Here is a 25463-nt window from a genome sequence, read left to right as displayed (position 1 = left end):
TCAGCCTCCCAGCAAAAATTCGGATCCATTAGTCATTACGTAACCCATTACAAAGTAATGTAAACAAGTTTCTTTTCCCATTACAAGTAATCTGAAAAGTAATGTTATACTTCTTCAAAAAATTACAAGGCAAACCTACTTACTTTGCTCCTCACTAAGTAATGAGGACGGTGGCACATTGAGTGTGTGTCCGACTATAAATCCTAGGGTTGTGTGTTCAACGCTCACTGTCGGCACGCGAGTTTTGTTAGTTAAAAAATAACAGTTCGTGGTGCACATGTGCACTGCACATTTAAGTTCTTAAGCAACCCTTAATGTTCGTGTGCGTGGCATAGTATGTAGTGTCTTTGGCTAGAAATCAGAGGGTTCGTGTGTTCAACTCGCACAGCGAGCGAAATAAAATAAAGTAAAATAAAAGTAAGAAGTGTGATGAAATTAAAAAAAATCTCTACATCAACTGTTCTAAAAATATAATTTTTTCAACTTACTTTTCAACTTCTAGTGGCCACAGAATAACTAGTTATTCTAGTGGTCATAAAATAACTACAAACTGAGTGCGACACGCCCTTGTAAAAATAATGGGGAAGAAAGGGGGTTTGCGAGTAGTTACGGCTGCCAAAAATCCCTTACAAAACCCATTATTTTGGGAGGACTTTTTTTGCTGGGCTGTGTATATTGAAACAATTTTATCCCAAAAAAAAAAACTTATGTATTTAGGGGGTTTTAAAAATTTTGGGCGTATGAACCGACAAAAATGTTGATTAGGATTAAAGATCAAAAGTTTTGCGGAGGAGATACTAAAAGGAATGGATCGACATTGACCATTATGGAAGTGGATCTCCAGCCACTACATATGGTGCCTATGGGGTTTTTACACCCTTCGGGCTGTTTGCTCAAGTAGTATGGACTTGCCCCTGAAAAAAAAAACTTTTACCATCGTAATTGAGGCAGCGAATGCAAGTTGCTTCAACAAGAATCAAAGTCATTCGACATCAGGTTTTAAAGTGAACTTATCCGGAATTTTGTGTAGGAGGTACCGGATGAAGTAGACAAATATAGTCCATATTTGAACCTGATCTATATCTGGTAGATATATTAGGATGTGTAAAGTATGGACCAATTCGGCCACTCTCTTCAAGAGTTACCGTACGAACAATTTTTCCGAACATTTTTGAACTTTTGTGGGGGAGATACCTGAAGGAGTGGACCGATGTGGCTTATCTTCGAACATAAACTATGTTTGGACAAAATATGACTAAGCCCAAATGGTGGACCGAATCGGCAGATCCGTTCTAGAGTTATCTTACGCTCCAACCACCTTACACGGTGTCATAGTGGTTTTTTTTGCAACTTTCGTGCTATTTTCTCACGAAGTATGGACTTGCCCCCAATGAAACTCGTACCTTCGTATGGGGGCAGTGAATATAAGTTGCTAAAACAAAAATCAAAGCGATTCGAGAGATGGCCCTAAAGTGAACTTTTCCGAAATTTTGTGTGGGAGGTACCCGAAGGAGTGGTCCGATTGAGTCTATATTGGAACCGTATCTAAGTCTGGTACACAATTCAGGATGTGCAAAGTATGGACCAAATCGGTTATCCCCTTCAAGGGTTATCGTGCGCACAAATTTTACGAACATTTTCGAACTTTTGTGTGGGAGGTACCGGAAGGAATAGACCGATATAGCCCATCTTCGAACTTAAAATAAGTTTGGGCAAAATATTACGAAAGCCAAAATTTGAACCGAATCGGTTCATCTGTTCGAGAGTTATCGTGCGCTCCAGCCAGCCAGATAGACAGACGGACATTGCTCAATCGACTCCAAATTGTCTGAAACACATTTCGTCCAAACATACTTGGGGTCTAAAACCATTATTTCGATGAGGCACATTTTGCCCGTATGAAAGTGTATATACCCTCGTTAGCATAAATGCTGAGAGTATAAAAAGGTCAAAATACCTAAAATCGGCTATTCCAAAAATGGACCTATGTTCAACAATTGTTGTAGATAAGTTTTTTTTTTAACTAGGAACCCTAAATGCCATAAAATAGTTTATTCGATTTAAAAATATATGTAGTTACAGACGTCAAGAGACCTGAAATCGGGTGGTACCGTTATATGTATGGGGGCTATTCCAAAACGTCCACAAATTGTGGACCACAATTTTAGTTTTTCGCCCACTAGGAACCCTTAAAACCAAATAGCTATTTCTCAGAAACTATTGCAGATATTGTGTTCACTGTTCTTTTGCTAGATAGGTAGGATTGTTGTCTTTTAGAACCGTTTCCATAACAATTACACGAAGCGAGCTATTTTTTTTCTTTAGGTACTACATTTTAGTGAAATTCCAATTCCGTGGACTAGATACGAGCTATTTTATCTTTCCTCAGGTACTAAATTTTAGAGAAATTCCAAATTTAGTGGATTAGAACTTTTAGGGAACAGCTTGAAACAAAGTTCCGTTTTCACAGAATGATGCCCGAGAGTGTCCTCTTCTAGCCCACATGTACTTTTGTACCTGTCCCGTTCCGTCCGGTTAACACTATTTTGAATTTGTTGCAATTACATGGGTAAAAATTTGTGTTTTTCCCAAATAGACATTTCTTTAAATATGTATGTATGTATATGATTTTTTTTTATAAAAGTTATATGAGTTGAATGAAAACCCAATGAGTTTTTTTTTAAATTTGGAAAAAAATAATTTTTTTGAAAAAATAAAAAACATAATTTTTTTATGTTTTTATGGTATGTTTATTTACCTTTGACCTTTTTTAAATAGTTAGAATTTATGAAAAGATCAAAAACACTCATATGTTTATGCAAAATATGAAAAAACTCAAATTGTTAACTTTGACCCTGAATTCCTCTGGAAAAAATTCTGAACCACTGTGCGGCGTGTCTGAGGACACCACTTGTAGAGAAGTTTTACATGGCTGAAATACTCAGGAAATGTCGCAAACATTACTGAGGGATATTTTTCCACCGTTGAAAATTGTTGATGTTGCCTGGCCGGGGAACCCACAACCTTTAGCGTACAAGGTGGGTGTGCATACCATTGCACCACTGTGACACCCTCCATCTTATGGTGGTTGGCATTAAAATGCGCCTCATCTAAATATAGTTTTAAATCCCACATATTTTCAGAAGAAATCTGTTTTAGGCAATTTGTAGTCGATTTACAGCAGGCCCGTCTGGCTGGCTGGAGCACACTCTCTAATTGATTAACCAAAAAAGTCCACAGTCTGTCCCACGTAATATCTATTCGAGGCATAGATCAAGCTCGAATATGAACTATATTCCCAAAAAAGTTATTGATCAGCATAAAATTCTTACTCGATATAATCATGTCCGTCTGTCCGTCCGTTATCCTCTCTGTTGAAATCAAGATACGGCTCGCAATATTTAACATAGAGTTTTATAATTTGCTACAAAAGTCTATAATTCTCCTAGGATGTTGGGTAAGCACTGCTGTTGATATAGCACCCACAGAAAGGTATCTCTTGATTTTCCGTATTTTGATGGTTGTTTCCTCAATATCCCACCGTTGCACAGTGCGAAATTTGGGAAGTTTAGTGGAACTTTAAGGGATTTTCAAAGTATATGAAATTAATTAAACTTTTATTGAATTCGTTAGCTAAGTACTCCACTGCAAATGGTCCATACTCAGTTTGCCGATTTACTCCACGAAACGACTAAAAAATGCACTTAAAGTTGCACTTTTGTTTAATAATTTTTTTTTGTAAGAAATGTTTTTTTTTGATTCATTAAAAAAATGGAGTGGCGCGGACAAATGGTAAGTCAGAATATAATATATTACGAAACAATTATGATATTTTACACTTTAAAAGATGCAAAAACCCCTTATTGTTTTCGTGCAATTTTAGTCCGAAAAAAGTGATTTTTTGAAGTTTTCAAAATTAATTTTTTTATTTTCCGTGGACATTTCAAAAGTGAGTTACGTACATTCACGTGTTAAGATATATATAATCTGAAAGATTGGATTCTTCTCTGTTCGCAAAGCTATAAAACTGCTGCGGTATCGCGCGGTCTTTGGAGATATTCAAGATTTTCTAAAAAGACTTCGGGAATTTCATTCAGTTGCATTTTCCAAAAGTGGAAGGTAAACGCGACAATGAACGCCATTGTTGACTGTGTTTTGAAGAAATGGACTCACTAATTCTAACAATGATAACTTCTGTAAAATTAAGAAACCTCTCGCAATTTTTCATAGTTTTGACCTCTTAATGTTGGTGATTTACATATAGTGCAACATTTTAGATGCTGCGGTGCAAATACCAAAATACGTTAAAAATTGTAATGCAGTGCAGACCTGAACTTGATCTGAAAGGCATTATTAACAAAATTAATGGTACAGACCTGCTGAATGAACCAATAAACATTATAGATACAAATGAAAACAAAAAATATTGACACTTTACTCCTTAATAGATGTGTAGGGTTGTCGGGCTTCACCCAGAAGTGGACCTATGTTGACAGCTTTTGTGTGAGAAGGTTTTTTTATTCGCTAAAATCTTAAAGTTTACATTTGCATCAAAATCGGCTGCAATTTTTGTCTTTAACTTTTAGAATACATAATATGAGGGAACCCGGCATGTGGGGGCTATTCCAAAACGCGAACCTATATTGAAAATATTTTGTACATAAGTTTTCTATCCGCTGAAAACTCAATATACCAATTTTCATCAAAATCGATTGAAAAATGAATGTAAAACGTAAAAATGGGAGCCACCGTTACATGAGCGCTACAGGAAACCGCGGGTCTATGTGGCCCAATTTGAGCCCCACACTGTCCACTAATATAATAAACATTTGTGCAAAATTTTAGGAATCTACACCTTTTCCTTTAAAAGTTATTAGTAAAGTTCCGCTAAAGTGCTCATATTTTGCACTGTGCGTTGGGGGTATAAAACTGTCCACATGAAATTTGTCAATATAGTTGCACGTCTTCATATATTGAACACCACTACCTGAATTTCGGTGTTTTGAAGGTTGTGGCCTCAATATCCCACCGAACTGGCTTAATTTTGCCATTTAGTCTTCGTTGGGGGTATAAAACTATCCACCTAAAATTTTTCGGTATCAGTCAACGTCTTCATATAGCTCCCATAGAACGGCACTTCCCGCTTTTCGGTATTATGAAGTTTGTGACGTCAATATCCCACCGAAATTAGGTATTTATTTTCGATATTTTGTCAGCGTCATTATCAAACCGTAATAGATGGAATGAGGCATTTAGTCTTCAATTGGGGAGAATTTTCTGTATAGGTCTTCATATAGTCCCGATAGAACGGTTCCTCCCGATTTTTCAATATTTTGAAGACGTTAGCCCCTTTTTCTAGAAATGGATAAAATTTGGTATTTAGTCTTCTGTAGAACAGCCAAACTTACCCCCAGAAATTTTTCAGCATAGACCTACGTTATGGTATACCCCGATTTTCGTTATTTTGAAGGACAGTGTGGCTGATCACACCGAAATGGCTTAAATTTGGAATTTAATCTTAATTTGGAATTTTATCCAAATTGCTATGGAAACAGACATCACCAGGTTGGCACGGGTTAAGGTTTATGGATCAAATGGAACAACTTTTGGGGGTAGGTGTTCCAACAATTTTTTTTGGTAGGTCTATTGTACACACATCGTCAAAATAGAATGACGGTAACTTTGTAGTTCGAATTATAAATGGGTAGAAAACAACGAAGTCTCATTGGTATTAAACCTTGTTTAAAAGAAATCGATATTCTTCAGTTAGCGTGGCGGAAGATCTTAGCACTTTCATAAAAAAAAAGAAAACTAATAGTTCCTAGTCCATAATTCCAATGGACTTGGAAAAATTTCCACCAGAGAAACTTAAAATTTTCGCATACGTGCAGTTTGAGGGCTGTTCAAGAATCGTTTTGAAATTTTTACCGAAGCTACTCCATGTGGTTCTGATTACTGCTACCGCACAGTGCTCCAGAATCGTTTTTCCCTGGTCAAAACTCTGTAACTTCTGAACGATAAAGATATTTTTATAATTAATTCGACAGATAACATAATCAGCTTCCCCATGCATTAAAAACTGAATACATCGTTTTCCCGATCATCTGCAGCCGAACACCAAATACATCGTCTTTCGATCATCTGCAGCCGAACACTGAATTCACCGTCTTCCCGATCATCTGCAGCCGAACACCGAATTCATCGTCTCCCCGATCATCTGCAGCCGAACACCGAATACATCCTCTTCCCGATCATCTGCAGCCGAGCACCGAATTCACCGTCTTCCCGATCATCTGCAGCCGAACACCGAATTCATCGTCTCCCCGATCATATGCAGCCGAACACCGAATCATCGTCTTCCCGATCATCTACAGCCGACACCGTTTTCCCCGAAGGAGACCTCGCTAATTCAACACGAGCTCCTCAGCTGCCAAACCCCAGCGAGTCTGCATAATGCTTACGCAAACTATTAATCCAAATATATACCCATTGAATTCATTCTTATCGCATTTAAACACAAGTAGATTGTAAGTTAGTATTTAATCAATAAATCCCCGATGTAGCCCCCTGGAAAGGGAGAATACTAGTATTTTCATTTTGTAAGGTTAGTTCCCTGACCGCGACTGAAGTTACCCCAGCCGACGAGAAAACCACGTCACAATTTGGCCTTCGTAATATTTTGTCCAAACTTAGTTTAAGTTCGAAGATAAGCCATATCGGTCCACTCCTTCGGGTACCTCCCCCAAAAAAGTTCAAAAATGTTCGGAAAAATTGTGCGCACGATAACTCTCGAAGGGAGTGACCAATTTGGTCCTTACTTTACACATCCTAATTTATCTACCAGATATAGACCCGGTTCGAATGTGGACTATATTTGTCCACTCCTTCGGGTACCTCCCACACAAAATTTCGGATGAGTTCACTTTAAGACTTGCTCTCGAATCACTTGGATTTTTGTTGAAGCAACTTCCATTCGCTTCCTCAATTACGACGGTAAAAGTTTTTTCAGGGGCAAGTCCATACTCCTTGAGAAAACAGCCCGAAAGGTGTAAAAACCCCTAAATGTCACTAAAATGGTATGCACGAAATATCTTGAACGGGGCAACCAATTTGGTCCAAGCGTTGGATTTCCTAATATTTTGTCCAAATTAAGTTTAACTTATCGGACTCCCCACAAAAGTTCAAGATTTGTGTCTAAGTGCCGATTAGGGCCTTTTGAGATGTATACCGATGTTGTTCGTTGTGGTTCTGCTTCCTGGCATAATGGTCCAAAAATTATACGATGACACACTTGAATGACCAGTGGGCGTGATATCTATCGAAAAGAAATGACTCCCAAAATAAGATCCACTTCCATAATTGATAAAGTCGGTCCATTTCTTTAAGTACCTTCTCCGCAACACTGTTAACTTTAATCCTAATCCACATTTTAGTCGGCAAGTTCAAATGTCCAAAAAGGCCCACAAAATTCTGAAAAGACCCTAAATACATTCGATCTGTCCGTAGATGAAAGTTTTAATTCACATAGGCTGAGGGTGTATCTCTGTCGGCAAAGCCGACTGATACTTTTATACTTGTTTCTTTCCATATTCAAAATATTGAATATATCTTAAGATGTCTTAAAATGGTATAAAGTTTAATTCACATTTTATCAACTTTTCGCTTTACCTGACTTTTAACATTTATTAGCACTTATTATTTTCAGTCAGGTCAATTATACATTGAATGGAAAACATAAGGTTTTTTAAGATTTGATTTGAACCAATTTAAATAAACCAATTCAAATACATTCAAACATACATTCAGATGTGGAATAACTAACATTTGTTCTTATTGATGATGTAGTGTTCAACACACACACGTGCACACAAGAAAATTGAAATTAAAGTAAGCCCCAGGGTACATGCTGTGGCTATATTGGTATTAGCATGAGTTCGGCATTATATCTTAAATTCCTTCTCGGTACAGATAGTTACATCAATGTCAACGACACACGTACTTGTCCATTCAACGAAAAATGCTATGTGTTTGCCAAATTCTGCAATCTTGTCAAAAGCAATAAGACTAGGTCACAAGTAAAAATGTTGGCCCCGAGAATATTTGTTATCAAACAATGGCTTTACCAAAATCCAAAATTAACTTGTGTGCCCTTTTCCATGTATCTTTCTTAGAGTTTCACTAAAGTTCTTTTTTTCTCGCCATTTTGGCTCCATTCTTCTTGTTTGCTTATCGTCCAAACTAAGCTGCAAGGATATGACAATGACAAGAAGCACTTCACTTTAGTGTGAGTGTGTGTGTTTGTATGTGTTTAGCTCCAAGCAGCAACTCTTGTGGCATTTCCTCAGATATTGTCCCAATGCCAAGTTTGATTATTTATATGGGGTAACAGTTGCCGTTTGCAAAGTCTCTCTCTAATGGATGTCAAACGAAATTAGCACATGTGTCATAATTTATAATGCTTAACACATACAAACGACAACAACAAAAATGAATTACAGTTTTTGTATTATGCTGTACCATCAGACTGTTTTGTTTGTCCCAATACCCAGTAAATATGTGTGGTCATATGTTAATTGGTAGAATGGTAATTTCGGGTCAGATTATAGACCAATAATAGTGCCATACACACACAAAACACATAAACGTTTGTAATAATTAAATCGGATTAAATCGAAAGCAAAACTAACTAATGACGACAGCTATAATACTCATTTATATTTCAATACTAATTGGATAGTTTTTAAGAAAATCAAATATAGAATTATTTATTCAAAAAAAATAATCTTTACGATTCATGTGTGTGCAAGAGTATGTGTGTGGGTTTTGCTGTTGATTAACGAGGCGTGGTTATTTGATTCAAGTTTTATTCATTACACCGGACATTTGTTTGCAGAGAATCAACAAAGTAATCACACAAGAATATATTTTACATTCCTTAGGAAATTACAGGATCTTAACATCTTCAAATCAGGGGAAGTTAGCAAAAATTCCCAGAAAGCTGAATTTTGGTGGAGAGCTAGGGTTTACCATTAGCAGCAATACCCTAAAAGTCTCCATCAATCCCATGTGTGCAAAAGCAGTTATTCGCGGTCAAAAGTCAAAATTAGATATTTTTAAGGTTTAAAAAGTGACTAGAGCAAATATTGTAGACGGAAAAATTCTCTAAGAGTTTGGTCTCTATAAATATATACATTTATAACGGAAATGCACTTATAAGGGAAATATGCACATATTCAGGTGAAACGGCTAAAATAACGGAAGGAACCGGGTCTGTCCTCCTAAAAAATACATGTTTCCTTGAAGAGTGAAATTATACCTATCTTTTAAAAAAATCCAACAAAATCAAAGCGTGTTTAGTAGAGTTACTCCATGTTAAAGTCATTTTATGCAAAAATAGCACATTTAACCCACATGTGTAATCGAAAGCCCAACGTGAACGACCCCAACGAAAATATTCGATTTTTAATTAATTTCTTCTTGGAATCAAGCTTAATGATCAATAATGCAAGTGAAAAAGGAAAGTCGACGATACGAACCCACACAACCACCACTATGTGACATGACATGTTTCGCCTTGGGTAGAGGCTCATCAGACATATCGGATGTGGGGCGGCTTCGCTATCATCTAAGTTTTCCTCTTTCAAATGCAATTTGTTTTTTACAACGCTGAATATTTGTTCAATAATTGTAAAGCTTTCATGACAAACGCTTAGCGTAGTTTTTGAAAGTTGTGAGTTTGGCTCTGAACACTAACACGCCATGACAACACTTTTTTCCTTGTGTGTTTCAAGGACGTGGGTTCGAACCCCAGCCTGGCTCAGCTGTTTTTTTTTTATTTATTTAAAAATTTTGTCCTTTTTTAGGCGAATATCATTTTTCTTCTTCTTTTATTTGCCCATCCGTTGTTCGGATATAAGCGATCATACATTAAATCGTTTTACAATAATTATATTACATTTCAGAATATATAAATATTTTCTTATATATATTTTTGTTGTTTATATTGTCGGCAGTTCTCTATTTTTGGCCGCCCTAAACAAGTTCCTTTCGTCATCGTAGCCAGTCCAATCTTGAATATTTTTAAGCCAGGAGATTTCTCTTCTTCCTCTACTGGGTCTTCCTTCAATTTTCCCTTTGAGAATTGTTTGGATAAGTCGGTATTTATCATTTCTCATTATGTGGCCGAAATATGAGATTTTCCTATTTTTTATCGTTTTAATCAATTGTCGATCCACGTTCATTCTTCTTAAAACTTCATTGTTAGTTACTCGATCGGTCCAGGGTATTTTTAAGATTCTTCTATAGATCCATAGTTCAAATGCCTCTAGTTTTTTTTCATCTTTGGCTTTAATTGTCCATGTCTCGGCTGCATATAGTAGTACAGACCATACGTAACATTTCACAAATCTAACTTTTGTTTGAAGCCCGATATCATGACTTGTTAGTAATTTATTGTATTTATAAAATGCTCCTCTGGCCATCTCTATTCGACATCGAATTTCATGTGATATGTCCCATTTGTCATTTATCAATACTCCCAAATATTTGAAGGTAGTTACTTTTCCAATTTCTGTGTTATGGATTGTCAGCGATGTGTTATTATATGTGTTCTTTCTACTGATAATCATGTATTTTGTTTTTGTGATGTTAATTTTAAGCCCATATAATTCGCTTACCGTTGTAAGTTTGTCTATTGCTTTTTGTAGGCCATTTAGACTGCTTGCTAGAATTGTCGTATCGTCTGCATATCGTATGTTATTTATAAGAACACCATTTGTTCGTATTCCCATTTTCTCGTTTTGCAAGGCCTCCGTGAATATTTTTTGGGAGTAAATATTGAATAAAAGAGGCGATAATATACAGCCCTGCCTGACGCCCATTGATATTGCGATTTCGTCGGTGAGTTCGCCGTTAACATCAATGCATGCATTTTGGTTCCAGTATAGATTTTTTATACATTGAATTTCTTTCCCATCTATCCCAATTGATAGTAGTATATCGATTAACTTGTGGTGCTGGACAGTATCGAAAGCTTTCGCATAATCTATGAAACATATAAAAACGTCTTTTTGCACTTCACGACAGTTTTGGATCAGCGAATGTATGCTTAGTAGCGCTTCTCTGGTACCCATTCCTTCTTTGAAACCAAATTGTGACTTGCCCATATGAAGTTCGCATTTTGCATAAATTCTTCTATGGATAATTTTCAGGAAGATTTTTAGGGTGTGGTTCATTAAACTTATAAGCCTATATTCATCGCACTTCTTTGCATTCTTTTTCTTTGGTATGGTTATGAAAATCGATTTTAGCCAGTCTTGTGGATATTGACCACTGTCATATATGTGGTTAAAAAGTGTGACTAACATGTCTATGTTTTCTCCATCTATTAACTTTAAAATTTCTGAGGGAATTTCGTCGGGACCAACTGCTTTTCTATCTTTAAGTGAAGCAATTGCGTATTCGACCTCGTTCTTTTCTATATGAGTTCCGGTCAGAGCGGGTTGATTAAAATCATATGTTGACCTCTCGTCATCTGTAAACATCCTAGTGACGTAATCTTTCCAAATTCGTTTTCTGTCGGATATTTCAAATGCAGCTTCATTATTTTCATCTAATAATACTCCTGATGATGAATTCCTGTGTATTCCAGCAGCTTCTTTTAACTTTTTGTGTAAGTTAAAGTCATCGTGCATGTTTTGTAGCATTTCAATCTCTTGGCATTTCTGTTGTAAGATTGCATTTTTTGCTGTTCTGGTTGCATTGCGAATTTCCTTATTAATTTCCCAGTATCTTTCAAAATTAGTGTTTCGATATTTACTACGTTCTAAGCGAAGCTCCCTAATTTCGTCAGTAATCCATTCTTCTTGTTTTTGTTGGGGTTGATTTCCTAAATTATTTCTTGTAATTGAATTAATTTTGCATTTTATATTGTTCCAAATATTTTCAAGGTCGCCTCTATCGATGTTCTGCAGCGTGGAATTTACCCGCTCTTTTATATCTCTTTTTATTAAGGGGTCTTTAAGTTTTTCTACGTTAATTTTTGGCCTTCGATTTTTTCTCGTCTTTCGGACGGCAGAGATTTTAATTTTTAAATTGGCCAACAATAGGTTGTGGTCAGACGGAACGTCTGCTCCTGGGAACGTCGAGCATTTTGTTACAGTTGTGCAATATCGGCTGTTTATTATTATATAATCGATTTGATTCCGTATAATGTTGTCCTTATTGTCTCTTGGAGATTTCCAAGTATATAGCCTTCTTGGATGTAGGTGAAAAAGGGTATTTGTTACTGTCATTTTGTGTGCTTGGCAGAATTCCACTAGTCTGTCCCCTCTATCGTTTCTTGTTCCCAGTCCATATCTTCCTGTAATGCCACGTATTTCATCATTTCCGACTTTTGCATTGAAATCACCTTGTATTATGGTTATTTCGTGCGGTTTTGTCATTTTTAATAGCTGTTCTAGTTCTTGGTAGAATTGCTCAATTTCCTCCGAACTTGAATCACTTGTTGGGGCATAAACTTGTATAATATTTATATTAAGTGGGCTAGCATCAATTTTAACAAGCATAGCTCTGTCTGACATCGGAACATATCCAGCAACACATGCAGCTATACCGTCTTTCATAATTACTGCAACGCCTTTTCGGTGATGTCCATCTAAATTCCCTGAGTGGTATACTACATGAGTATTTTGTGACTTGAAATCTCCACATTCTTCCCACCATGTTTCACTTATTCCAAGTATATCTATATTGAGCCTTTTCATCTCACTTATGGTGTTATTAAGCTTTCCGATTTCAAAAAGACTCCTTACATTCCAGGTTCCGATTTTTAGGTTATGTTTGGTTTTACCTCCGGGGATTCTTAGCACCCTCGTTTGGCCGGAGACTGAGGGCCGTGTGTTATGTATTGTAGGCTTCATAATGTATGATTTTCAAGGAAGAGTACTTCAGTGGTTTCCCGTTGCCTTCTGAAGGGTTTATAGTTTTCCTTCTGTGTTCAGCCGCTCGATTCGGGTCAGACGCTGTTTACAGCCGCCCAATGTGGATACAGTCGCTGTTGTGTAAGTTTTTCGCTGTGCAGAAGCCGAAGTTGTGGATCCCACAGCGCCTTCTGTATTTCAAATGCAGCCATTCCAGCTGTCTCAGCCTCTGCCTGCCATTTGTACTAAGGGACCAGCTGCCGACCCTTAGGCTAGATTTTGGTCACCCCCGGGTATTTTATTTCCCCGATGTCCGCCATAGAAATGTATGATGAACGTTCCCCAATTCGCCAATGGGAGGGTCCCGATGGAGGATCTAGCAAACCCCGTTGGAATCGTTGGAATCGAGCTTAATGAACAATAATGCGAGTGAAAAAGGAAAGCCGACGATACGAACCCACACAACCACTTAAACTTAGTTTGGACAAAATATTATGAAGGCCAAATTTTGGATCGAATCGACAGATCCGTTCTAGAGTTATCTTGAGCTCCAACACGGTGTCATAGGGATTTTTTGAACCTTTCGGGCTATTTTCTTAAGAAGTATGGTTTTGCCCCTGATGAAACTTGTACCGCCGTATGGGGGCCGTGAATACAACAAAAATCAAACCGATTCGAGAGTAGGTCCTAAACTGAACTTTTCCGAAATTTTGTGTGGGAGGTACCCGAAGGCGTGGACCGATTGAGCCCATATTGGAACCTCATCTAAGTTTGGTAGAAATTTCACGCTGTGCAAACTAGGGACCAAGTCGGTTGGTTATTCCCTTCAAGAGTTATCGTGCGCACAAATTTTCCGAACATTTTCGAACTTTTGTGTGGAAGGTACCGGAAGGAGTGGACCGAAATAACCCATCTTCGAACTTAAACTAAGTTTGGACAAAATATTGCGATAGCCAACGTTTGGACCACATCGGTTCATCCGTTGAGGGTTATCGTGCGCACCAGTCAGCAAGACAGACAGACAGACGGACGGACATTGCTAAATCGACTCCAAATTGTCTGAAACACATTTCGTCCAAACATACTTGGGGTCTAAAACCATTATTTCGATGAGGCACATTTTGCCAGTATGAAAGTGTATATCAGCAAAAATTTCTAAAATCGTCTTTTCCATTTCAAAAAAATCAAAAAAAAAAAAAATTTGATACTACATCTATGATTTTTGGTACATAGATTAAGACAAATATCGTCATTCCAAATCTGTTTTCGTTACCAACTTTGATCGTTGCGCGCAAAAGATATGACAGTTTTAATTATGCTAATTAGAAAAAATTCTAAAAAAATCGCGGCTTAATATAGTAAGCAGTTATATCCTATTTTCGTTAATTGAATTCGCACCCTTTGCGATGATGCAAAAAAAATTCGAAAAGTTGTAATGGATTCGCGAAAAATTAAATTTGTTAAATATTTTCGCGTATTTACAAACATATGTTTGAAATAATAGCGCTTATACTTACAAAAAATATATAAAAAAATTATAGCAGCATCCAGACATTGTGAGGAATAAAATGAAACCTAAGTCGTGAAGTTTGGAGCTATAGTATTCATGTTATTTGCAAAAATACAAAGTAAATATGACGAAAAAAATAAAAATCGTGTTATTCTAATTTTATTTTTTATGGTTTTGTTGAAGAAGAAATGTTTGAGTTCTTCGTCATTTTCGTCCAAATTTCACTCAATAATGAAGATATTCCGTTGCAAAAAATTTTTCGCTATAGTTTTCCTATTGGCGAATATTTTTAGAACATTATATTAAATCACAAGGAGTTCCAATTGTGGCATAACATTAAAATAATGTTATATTGAATATTACAACATTTGAAACGCATATAAACCGCGTAATAGTGAAAATGACATGATGCGCATCCGATTTTCCAACACAGCGAATCAATTCCTTTTATTTGGTGTACAGTTTGTGAAATTCTATTTGGCGGCCACGATGTAGCGTCTGTTGCATATTAAGGCGCAAAATACAGTTAGATGGTCATAATTTCCACGAAGTTCATTTACATTTTATGCGCATCCAATTTCGATTATAACCTTTAAAAAATACATCATTTGATGTCGTTTCATTGCGATCCATCAGGAACCGTGGATGTAGCATCGCACTCAGTTTTTAGAAAAAATCTATTATATCTCCGGATTCGCGAACGTTTTTCAATATCTCTTTTCGCACATTTTAAATATGCGTTTCGCTCTATTTATCTAAGTAGGAATAACACATCTAAAACGCGTCTAAATACGCGATATTTTCAAAAACATTTTTTGCAGATTTTCGAAATTTGAGAGGTATCATATCCGCCGTTCTAGTGGATGGATTTAGACGCGCAAAGGCTTGTTAGATTCAGAACGTAAAAAAACTAAATTCACGGGGGTTTCCACTGAAATCGAATGGCATTTGTAAATTTTGAATCCCAAAAACTGTTTTTTTAGACAAATTTACGCACAAAAATTTCGACTTTAAGCTGAGATTGTTGTGAACCTTTGAAGGCTACACGCCCGAGTTATACATCAAAAAATGCGTAATCGCGAGTACTACAATCTCATATTCAGTTTTTAAACGAGTACAGTTGCGCGTCCCGTTTAAAGCAAAAATTCAAAAACCACAATTTTTCAGTCTTCAAAATGTTAGCATCCGTTTGAGATTGATGCATTGGTTATATTAAAAAATTATACATTAGAGACTTCATCTCTGAAGTGTATTCTTTAACTTCTTCCTTGAACATTATACTCTACATTGCATTGTAAAGCCGCTAATTGAAAATTGACTTAAAAAACTGGTTTCCTTCAACGATTTTTTCCTATTTTTTTAAGAAACCCATCGGTTAATCGGGCTAAAACAGTTCATTTTACCGAAATTTGTTCAAAAGTTTTGGTATATTACAACAATTCGCGAGTTACAATACCCCATACCTCAGTTTCAACATAAGTAAATTTTCTACAAAAAGGCCGATATACCCTCGTTAGCATTAATGCTAAGGGCAAAAAAAGGCAACATTTTCAAATAAATGAAAACTAATCGATTTTTTGCATTTTTGTCAAAGGGTAGGGTTTGTTGCGCTTTTTGAATTTTCGTCAAAGTGTAGGGTTTGTTGCACTGATTACGGAAATGGCCAAAAGGCCAGAGTTAGACCCGGTTCTACTGAACCGATTACTGCAAAGTGGGTATCGGTTGAAAACTTATGGAAATACCTAACAAATGGCGCTGTTACTTTAACCGGTACGCCCCTTGATGTTCTTACTCGGCTTACTTCTTTATACCCTCAGCCTTTAGGCTAGAAAGGGTATATACACTTTGATACGATCAAAAATGTACCTCATCGAAATAACGGTTTTTGTTAAAAACCAAATTAAGGAAAATTTTGAAGCCATTGTTGCCAAAAGAGAAAGCGGAACGCTAAGCGTTTATCATGGAAGCCGTACAGATTGAGTGGATAAATATCCAATACTGTAAAAACAAATTGCATTTGAAAGAGAAGAAGTTCGAAGACAGAGAAGTCACTCCACAGCCGAAATGTCTGATGAGCCGCTACTAACGGCGAAACCGGTCCGGTGGGTTCGAATCTTCGGCTTTCCTTTTTCACTTGCAAAGATCATCGGTCCTTAAGCTCGACTCCACCGAGAAATTAATGAACGTCTTTGCTTTAAGGGGTTATTGAGCAAAAAACATTTTTCATGCATTTTTTATAAGAAATCTACCAATTTTTTAGAAATTTTGTTTTTATCTGAAATGTCACACCTTTTGCTACTTTCGGAAATTTTTTTGTTGAATAATATTGCACAGTGTTCTGATAAATGGCCGCCTACGAAACACTGTTTTTATTGAAGCAGTTTATGGTGTCTATTGTAGCTCGAAAATTAATAGACCGATCAGCATCCATATAACGGTACCGAGCGATTTTAGGTATTTTCAAGTTTTTAGCTGTCCGAATTAACAATAAATAATTAGGGATTTAGAGTTTCCAGTGGTACTGGTTCGTAACAGATTGAAAACTAACAATTTCATAAAAGTTCAGAATATTTCGACCCGGCCGAACTTTAAAATATTCAAATACTTTCTGAAAAACGAAAAGCTTCGCAGTCGAAAATATTTTTGAAAAAATCGCCCGATTTTTTACAAAAATATTTATACAATTTAAGAATATAAAAAGTTTTTGTAAAATTATTCGAATACTTTCTGAAAAACGAGTAACGCCGAATTTTTGAAAAAAAAACACGAGAGATTTTCTCAACAAATATTTTCGCAATAAAAGGAAATATAAAATTTTTTGTAAAAATATGCAAATACTTTGAAAATCGCAGGCGAAAATATTTCAGAAAAAATCGCGCGATTTTTTACAAAAATATTGTCACAATTTAAGAAGATAAAAAGTTTTTGTAAAAGTATTAAAATAATTTCTAAAAAGCGAACAGGGCCGCAGGAGAAAATATTTTTGAAAAAGTCGCGCGATTTTCTTAACAAATATTTTTACAATTAAAAAAAATACACAATTTTTGTATAAATATGGAATTACTTTGAAAATCGCTCGATTAAAAAAATAATTTTTTCTTCTTACTCCGAATTAAGAAAACAAAAAAAAAATACAAGTCTATATTGAAAAATTTAAATAATTATCATGTATACAAAATGTCACCGTCGAATGGATAATTAGGAATGCTTTTTAAAAAATTTTATGAAATCAGGAGGATTTTGTGGATACTTCGGCATTTGGTTGGCACATAGGCCTTCTCAAATGTATAATTCCGCTTACATTCTAACTTCTACTCTAAAATTTATAACGATTTCTATTATAAGGATTTGGTTTTGTTTGCAAGTCAAGTTGCTCGAGTTTAGGTAGTACCAAAGAAATTCTCGATCAGAGTGTTTCTTTGCACACATATCTATTTGAGCGAGCAAATGACACTTGGGTATAAAAAGTTTCTTGTTGAAAAAAAAATGAAACAAGGAAACTGATGAAGATCTGTGGCGAGATCTGAAACTATAGTCTTTCCTGCCTTACCCCTTGGTAAATATCGTTTTTTCCACTAATAAATTAAAGTTGTTTTAATAAAATATTATTTATTAATCCTGACTAACTTATCCTAAAAACATTTATAACAATTCCGCAAAGCCTAACATCCGTGGGCACCTTAATTTTACCAATTTGTGTCGGTAACTCAAAAAATGTGTTAGAGAATCGCACTACTGCACGGAGGAAAAAAACGCCCTCTCTAACATACATATTTTGCAGCAAACATATATCGTCTGCTCCGTCGGAAAAGGTCGTAAGTCCCTCTCAATAAATTTTTCAGGAGGAAGAAAAAACATTCTAGCGCTTTCTGTATTAATGATTTTATTATGGTGGTAAAGGCAGTATTTTTCGTTTATTTATTCCGCTTCAATACCTTTACTTTGTTTGATAAAATTCAATCGCGTTTGGGAGATAATTGGATGTCTTTGGACTTACGACCTTTTCCTTGTACAGTTTTGTATTTTTGTAGGGAGTTACGACCTTTTCCTACAATTTACGGACGTTTTTAAAATAAAATATTTATACTTTACAAAACAATGTGGAAAGGGTATTATAAGTTTGATTTGTCCAATATTCCTGTAACATCGCAAAGTATTCGTCGTAGACCCCCTCCCCTTGTAATTTTTTCATATCTTGATGAGATAAAGCGATCTAGCTATGTGTGTCCGTCTATCCATTAACAATTGTAATAAAACTCCAGTCTTCAATTTTGGACCGATCGTCACGAAATTTTGTGGAGAAGTCGGGTTCCGACCAGAAGTGACCCTATTAGATGTTGGTTATGATCGAAAGGTGTGAAATGGACCAAACCCACAATTTTTACCCTTTTTTGCAAAAGTTATGAAAGTATCGGTCAGAAAATTAATTTGCGAGGCAACGGTTGTTGAATCTCCGACCCTAAGTACTTATTCCATGTAATTTTCAGATTATGCACAGGAATGTCCCTTGGTGGAAGTAGGCAATATATTTTGTTGAATTTCGGAGGAGCGGGTTAAAACTGTGCCCTATTTTTTAAATGCGCTATATATAAAACTTTCGAACGATTCGGTTTCTCCAATCCTGGGTACATATTTTAGCAATAAGACCCGACCAGAGTAAAATTTTAAGTTGGTGTAACCATGACCGTCTGTCCGTCTTTTGAAATTAAGATACAGCTCGCAATTTTTAAGATAGATCTTCGTAATTTGGTATAGAAGTTTCTATTACTTCTAGGATGTTTGGTATTGACGTCATCAGAGCTTTCAGAATCACCGTGAAAACCATAGGGAACTAAACCCATGACACCATCGTCTAATTCCATTCCAAATTCATACTGCTCTTTGTTAGCAAAAACCATGATGACTTCTTAGTTTAATAACATTTCAATCAATTATTATTTTAGAATTATTTAATAATATAAACATTGCACTTACCCGTCCGTTAGAAGGTTTTACTTTATTGAATTCGGAATACAAACAAACCTCGTAATGTGAATTTCCCTAGAGAAACCACGAATGACCAGTTGATAAAGTTAAGTAAGATATACGACGGTAAAAACAGACATTTTTTTGATTTTTTTTTTTAATTTTCAATATATGAGGTATTTGAACACATACAGCATCCCATATTGTATCAATGAAAATGCCAGAAGTCCATCTTTCATAATCAGTTAGCTTATAGGGGAAAATAGATTTCAAATGTAAATTTTCGTTGCAATATAGAAATTATCACATTTTTGTTCAAATGTTTGGTCCACAGGCTCCGCCAAATATCATCCGATTATCATCCATAGGTGTAGGCTAGTTCATTACATTGTACCCCAACCATGGATGACGTTAAACATTATATCTGAACTGCATTAGTTGTAGTATTCTTTTAAAGTATACATTTTCCTGTGGACTTACGACCTTTTCGTATTCAAATTTGTACGTTTTGTGGACTTACGACCTTTTCCGACAAGGGCAAAACATATAGAAAAACGCGACATCCTACCATTTTCTTTGTATCATACGACGTGTTTTGACTTGTACTATCATCCTGTAACAAAAACGCGATTTCCAAAAAAAGTGGACTTACGACCTTTTCCAAACATAAAATATGTTTGGATCAAAAGATATGTTATGTTAGGGGCTGTTTTTATGTTTGCATCCAAACATATTATATGTTTGCTGAATTTTTTTTCTGCGTGTAGATTCGATAAATTTTCTAGTGATTTTGTAATCGGATTAAAAGTTTTTTTTTTAATATTTTTTTTAGTAGTTTTTATTCATTAAAAAATAAATTTCACTTACCTATTCTCGCATTGGTACATTCAATGAGCAGTGACCAAACTAAAATGGCAGTTTGTAGAATTCCAGTAAATCTACTGCAGTTGTTGATGTGGGGAGACATATTTGTTGTTGCTGGTAACTTCTTTCTTGTCGTATATTGAAAAGTAGTAGTAGTAGTTGGTGGGTTTGAATTTGCTGTTATTATTGTTGTTGTTTTTTCACTTATTTAAAACACACACAGCCGTTTGTTGAATTAATAATGCCTTATATGAAAATTTTGTGATTTTTACTTTAATAGAATATTAAATGTGATTCTATCTTTAATAATGTGTGAAACTTCATGCATACATCTTCTTATTATGTATATGTATGCTTTAATGTTTCAGGTTGGCGTGTTGAAAATTTATGTTATTTTGATTTTTTCCTCTAAGCTGTTCACACATATGTATGTATTTATATCTTTAATATAAGGTAACATAGTACATATCTACATACATGCATATATACTAATACATTAAGCAATAACTACACTTTTGCTGCCGTCACCGCTATAAGCAATTTTTTAAACTCAACTTTTTGCTTGCCGTTTGCCTTATGTCTGCGACTGTATAGGATTGCGACTTTCTTATGTTTCATGGATTTATTTTTATGTACGAATGGGGATATCATTGATATCCTTTTCACAAAAACTTTTGTGAATGTATTTTCTTTGTTTGTTATTCTCTTTTGTTTATTTTAACTTTAACAAATATTAGTTCAGTTCAATGCAATTCTTGGCATTTAGTGGTTTATCAGTTGTTGCTGTATGTAGCATGTGCAAGACTTAGTTGTCGACAGTAGGGTATATTTGATATATAAACGACATTAAATAAATTCCTTATTTGTATTTTGTGTCACTTTGTGATTACTTTTTTCTTTGAGCCTTGGCAATAGGACTAAATCTTAACGATATTCTCACTTTATGGTTTATATTGCACATACCACGCGCGCGCTTTTACACACACATGCACAGGTATGTGTGTGATACAAATATATATATTTTTTACACGTACACATACACTTCCATAAGAGTTTTTGCTCGTTTTTTGTTACACGATTGCCAGCCTAAAATTTTGGGGGCTTTATGGTGGATCAGCAAAAAAACCAACTTGATAACTTTTCTTATTATTTTTATATTTTTGGAAGCCAACTTACTGACTCCTTAGCTCGTCAGTCTGAGACAATACAAAAACGAACCCCTGTATTTTCGCCAACGCTGTTAAATCACATGTGTAAGCTAAGTTTTTTTCCACATTGTACCGCAACGAAATTCAACCGCTTGCCTGCTTACCACGATACATTTATTCTGATATGTGTTTTTTGTTTGTTTTTATTTGTGGGGATTTTCCCCCTCGTTTTCATGAGAAACAAATGAAAACAAAAACAGTTTATTATTGTTATTTTATTCCATTTATTTTGTTGTTATTTCCACTGCCCTCAAATCCTTTGCAGTAGTGGCCTGACTTCGCCTGAAAAACTTTGGTATTTGCCACGTTTAACACCCTACAGTTTATTATAAGTTTTTGTGAAGTTTTTCCATTTTGACGTTGATGTTTTCTTGATGTTTCAGCTCAAGGCAACTTTGTTATGTTGCTTGTTAGTATTAATTTAATATTTACTGGTAATTCTATACTCTTTAAATGTGTTTGTTGTTGTTGTTGTTTTTGCTGCTTATTTTAGTTTTGGTTTTGTCTTAGCACCTTTGATAGAAACTGTTCGTTAGAAATGATGGTTGCTTATCTCTTTGGATATTAAGTTTCTTTTTAGTTTTATATTTGTTTCGTATGTGGTTATTATTTTAATGTTGGTTTGTTGTTATCAATATTAAATTTGTTTTTAGTCTGAAAGAAGAAGAAGAAAGAATAACTAAAATGAAAACATTGTTATTGTTATTATTTATTCATTTATAAGTTTTAAATTAATATGAAAAGTAGAAAATTGTTGGCCAAGTTGAAGTTGTTGAAATAATGGTGATAAATAATCGATCCCGTGGATACTAGGGTGGTTTTAAAAAATCGATGTCGGATGTTTTTAGGCGGCCAACCGTAAATGTTTAGTATTGTTAAATTTTAAGATTACCAAAATTTGATCACAATCGGAATATGTTAACACGTGCCACTGGGGCCTCAAAGTTTCCATGGGCCCCATATATAGCTAATATTAAAAACCGAGCCGATTTTCACAATCTTTTGTAGGATTAATTTTTTAGCCACAACAAAGAACTGTGGTGCGATTCTCTAACTCAACTTTTGAGTTACCGACAAATCTCGGTAAAATTAAAACGCAAAATTATGAATGAAAAGTTCAAATAAAAGTTGATAACACTTTTGCTGTCGGTAGAACATTACGACTACTTTTTATTGGTCGCTAACATACCGAAAAACATCGTTAATTACCGAAATTATAAGCATTTTAATTTTACCGATATTTGTCGATAACTCAAAAAAAAAATGAGTTACAGAATCGCACTACTGGTAAATTAGGCCGGGCCGAAATTTTTATACCCTCCACCACGAAATTTACTGAAGCGAATAAGAACAAATAGCTCCCTTTCGTTTATAAAAGTACTAAGCACTTTCTCCTATTGCAGAAGAAGTATATCCCAACTGATGATACTCCCTTCAAAAGAGCTCATATGGGGCGTCATCGTTGTTCTTTCCAAAACATGGATCAATATTTACAATTTTCCGAGTTGAGCTTTTGAACTCTTGGCAACACACAATACTAAATTACAGCAAACTCGGTTCGAAAATTTGAAAAATCTTAAAAAAGCTATACTTAACTTATATATATTATGCGACTAAAATCTTAAAGAAACCATAAATGGTGGCTATGCATATATGGGGGCTATGCTAAAAGATGAACCTATACTGTCTGATTTTTTGCAAGGGATGTTTTGCACCTGTATAAATGTCATGTACCTTAAGTGAAGACTAAATACTAAATTTCAATAATTCCGGTATGAATAATGTGGCTAGAATTTTCAAAACACCTAAAATCTGAGGATATTATTCTTTGGGTGTGATATTGGAGCCAAAATCTTCCAAATAGCGAACATTTGGAGGGACAGTTCTACAGGGGCTATATGATGACGTTGACCTTTACGACAGGTCGAAACTTGTATACCCCCAACGGAAACTATGTACCAAATTTCAGCCGTTTCGGTGGGATATTGAGGCCAAAATATTCAAAATACAGAAATCGGGAGGTACTGTTCTATGGGGGCTATAAGAAGTCGTGGAACTCTACCGACGAATTTCAGGTGAAATATTGTATACGCCTAACAAAGACTTACGACCAAATTTTAGCCGTTTTGGTGGGATATTGAGGCCAAAATCTTCAAAATACATACCGAAAATTGGGAGATACCGTTCTGTGGGGCTATATGAAGATGAGGACCTATATAGACAAAATTCAGCTGGAAAGTTGTGTTTAACAACGAAGACTAACTTCCAAATTTCCGTCATTTCGGTGGGATATTGATACAAAAACCTTAAAAACCGAAAATCGGGAGGCACCGCTCTATGGAGGCTATATGAAGTCGTGGAACTCTACCGACAAATTTCAGGTGGAATGTTTTATACGCCCAACAAAGACTTTCTGCCAAATTTCAATAATTTCGATGGGGTATTGAGGACAAAACCTTCAAAACACCGACAATCGGGAGGTACCGTTCTATGGGGGCTATATGAAGGCGTCTGCCTATACTGACAAATTTCAGGTGGAAAGTTTTATAACCTCATCGAAGACAAAGTACCAAATGTCAGCCATTTCGGGATATTGAGGCCAGAACCTTCAAAATATAGAAAATCGGGAGGTACTGTTCTATGGAGGCTATATGAAGTCGTGGAACTCTACCGACAAATTTCAGGTAAAACCTTCAAAATACCGAAAATCTGGAGGTACCGTTCTTTGGGTCTATATGAAGATGAGGACCTATGTCGACAAATTTCAGGTGGAAACTTTTGCACTCCCAACGAAGACAAAGTACCAGTATTATACGCCCAACGAGGACTAGATATAAAATGTCACCCATTTCGGTGTGATATTGAGGCCGCGATCTTCAAAATACCGAAAATCTGAAGTTACCGTTCTATGGCGCTATATGAAGACGTGGACTTAAGTCGACAAATTTCAGGTGGAAAATTTTGCACTCCCAACGAAGACAAAGTACCAAATTTCAGCCATTTCGGTACGATATTGAGGCCATAACCTTCAAAATATTGAAAATCGTAACGTACCGTTCTGTGGGGGCTATATGAAGACGTGGACCTATACCGACAAATTTCAGGTGGAAAGTTTTATATGCCCAACAAAGACTTACTTCCAAATTTCAGTCATTTCGATGGGATATTGAGGACACAAACTTCAAAATGTTCAGGGATGGCCCCGGGTTAGAATAGGCTATACATTTTCATGAATTTTGGTAGAGCATGGATCCTATTGTTAAAAGCGTTATATACATACATATGTATACAAAACTTACGAAGGTATCGGTTTGTCAATTAATTTGTGAGACAATGGGGGTTGTGTATCCAACCCTGGTTACTTATTTGAGCCATAAGACCCGACAACTCAAACTTTCTTAAATGTGTTATATCTAATGAACTGATTTTCATGAAATGTTATATTTGTAAAACTCTGTATGCTAGGACAGTGCCCACAACAACACAAAGTGCAACAATAACAAAGTTTCAACCTCACAAATAAGGAAAACGCTTCGAGGGACCAAGCCAATTGACAGGGTGTCTACTTATAATTAATGTTCAATAATCAATATCAATTTAACATCTTAAAACAACAGCACATTCATCTATTCGCGATAATATTGACAACATGCTTCTCAGCGAACCAAAATAACCTTTAGAGTACTTTTAAATACTACATGATATCATTCAACAGAGAACTTGAGAACGAAAGATAAAAACAGTGGAAATACCAGACGTTATATAACGAAGCTTTGGTCTTATTGAAAAGCAAGTGTTTAGACATTACCAACAAAACACTGCAACAATTAGGTATGCCAAGATCTGAACGAGGCGACAACAACGATCGTAACCATCATAAAAACACTACAAACGGAATGATTTGCGACAGCAAATATCTACAAATGTACCACTTTAAAATGCACAACAATGTAGCACAATAACAACCGCTATTAACAAGCAGTTTGGTGGAGTTCT

At 35.6% G+C, this 25463-nt stretch overlaps 1 protein-coding gene across 3 annotated transcripts in view; it reads right to left on the bottom strand.

Moving 5' to 3' along the window:
• LOC141402856 (acid sphingomyelinase-like phosphodiesterase 3b) overlaps positions 1-25463 on the bottom strand; it is a 767718-nt gene that overhangs the window by 406033 nt on the left and 336222 nt on the right. For all 3 annotated transcript variants that reach the window (XM_073984889.1, XM_073984890.1, XM_073984891.1), the window contains one exon: positions 20263-22121. In XM_073984889.1, the coding sequence (XP_073840990.1) occupies positions 20263-20362 (100 nt within the window). In that variant the 5' untranslated portion in view covers positions 20363-22121. The remainder of the gene's footprint in view (positions 1-20262; positions 22122-25463) is intronic.

This window comes from Musca autumnalis, unplaced genomic scaffold (assembly GCF_047663935.1).
Source record: "Musca autumnalis isolate F117 unplaced genomic scaffold, ASM4766393v1 scaffold_4, whole genome shotgun sequence".
Lineage (NCBI taxonomy): Eukaryota > Metazoa > Arthropoda > Insecta > Diptera > Muscidae > Musca > Musca autumnalis.
This window is presented reverse-complemented; position numbering and strand designations above follow the sequence as displayed.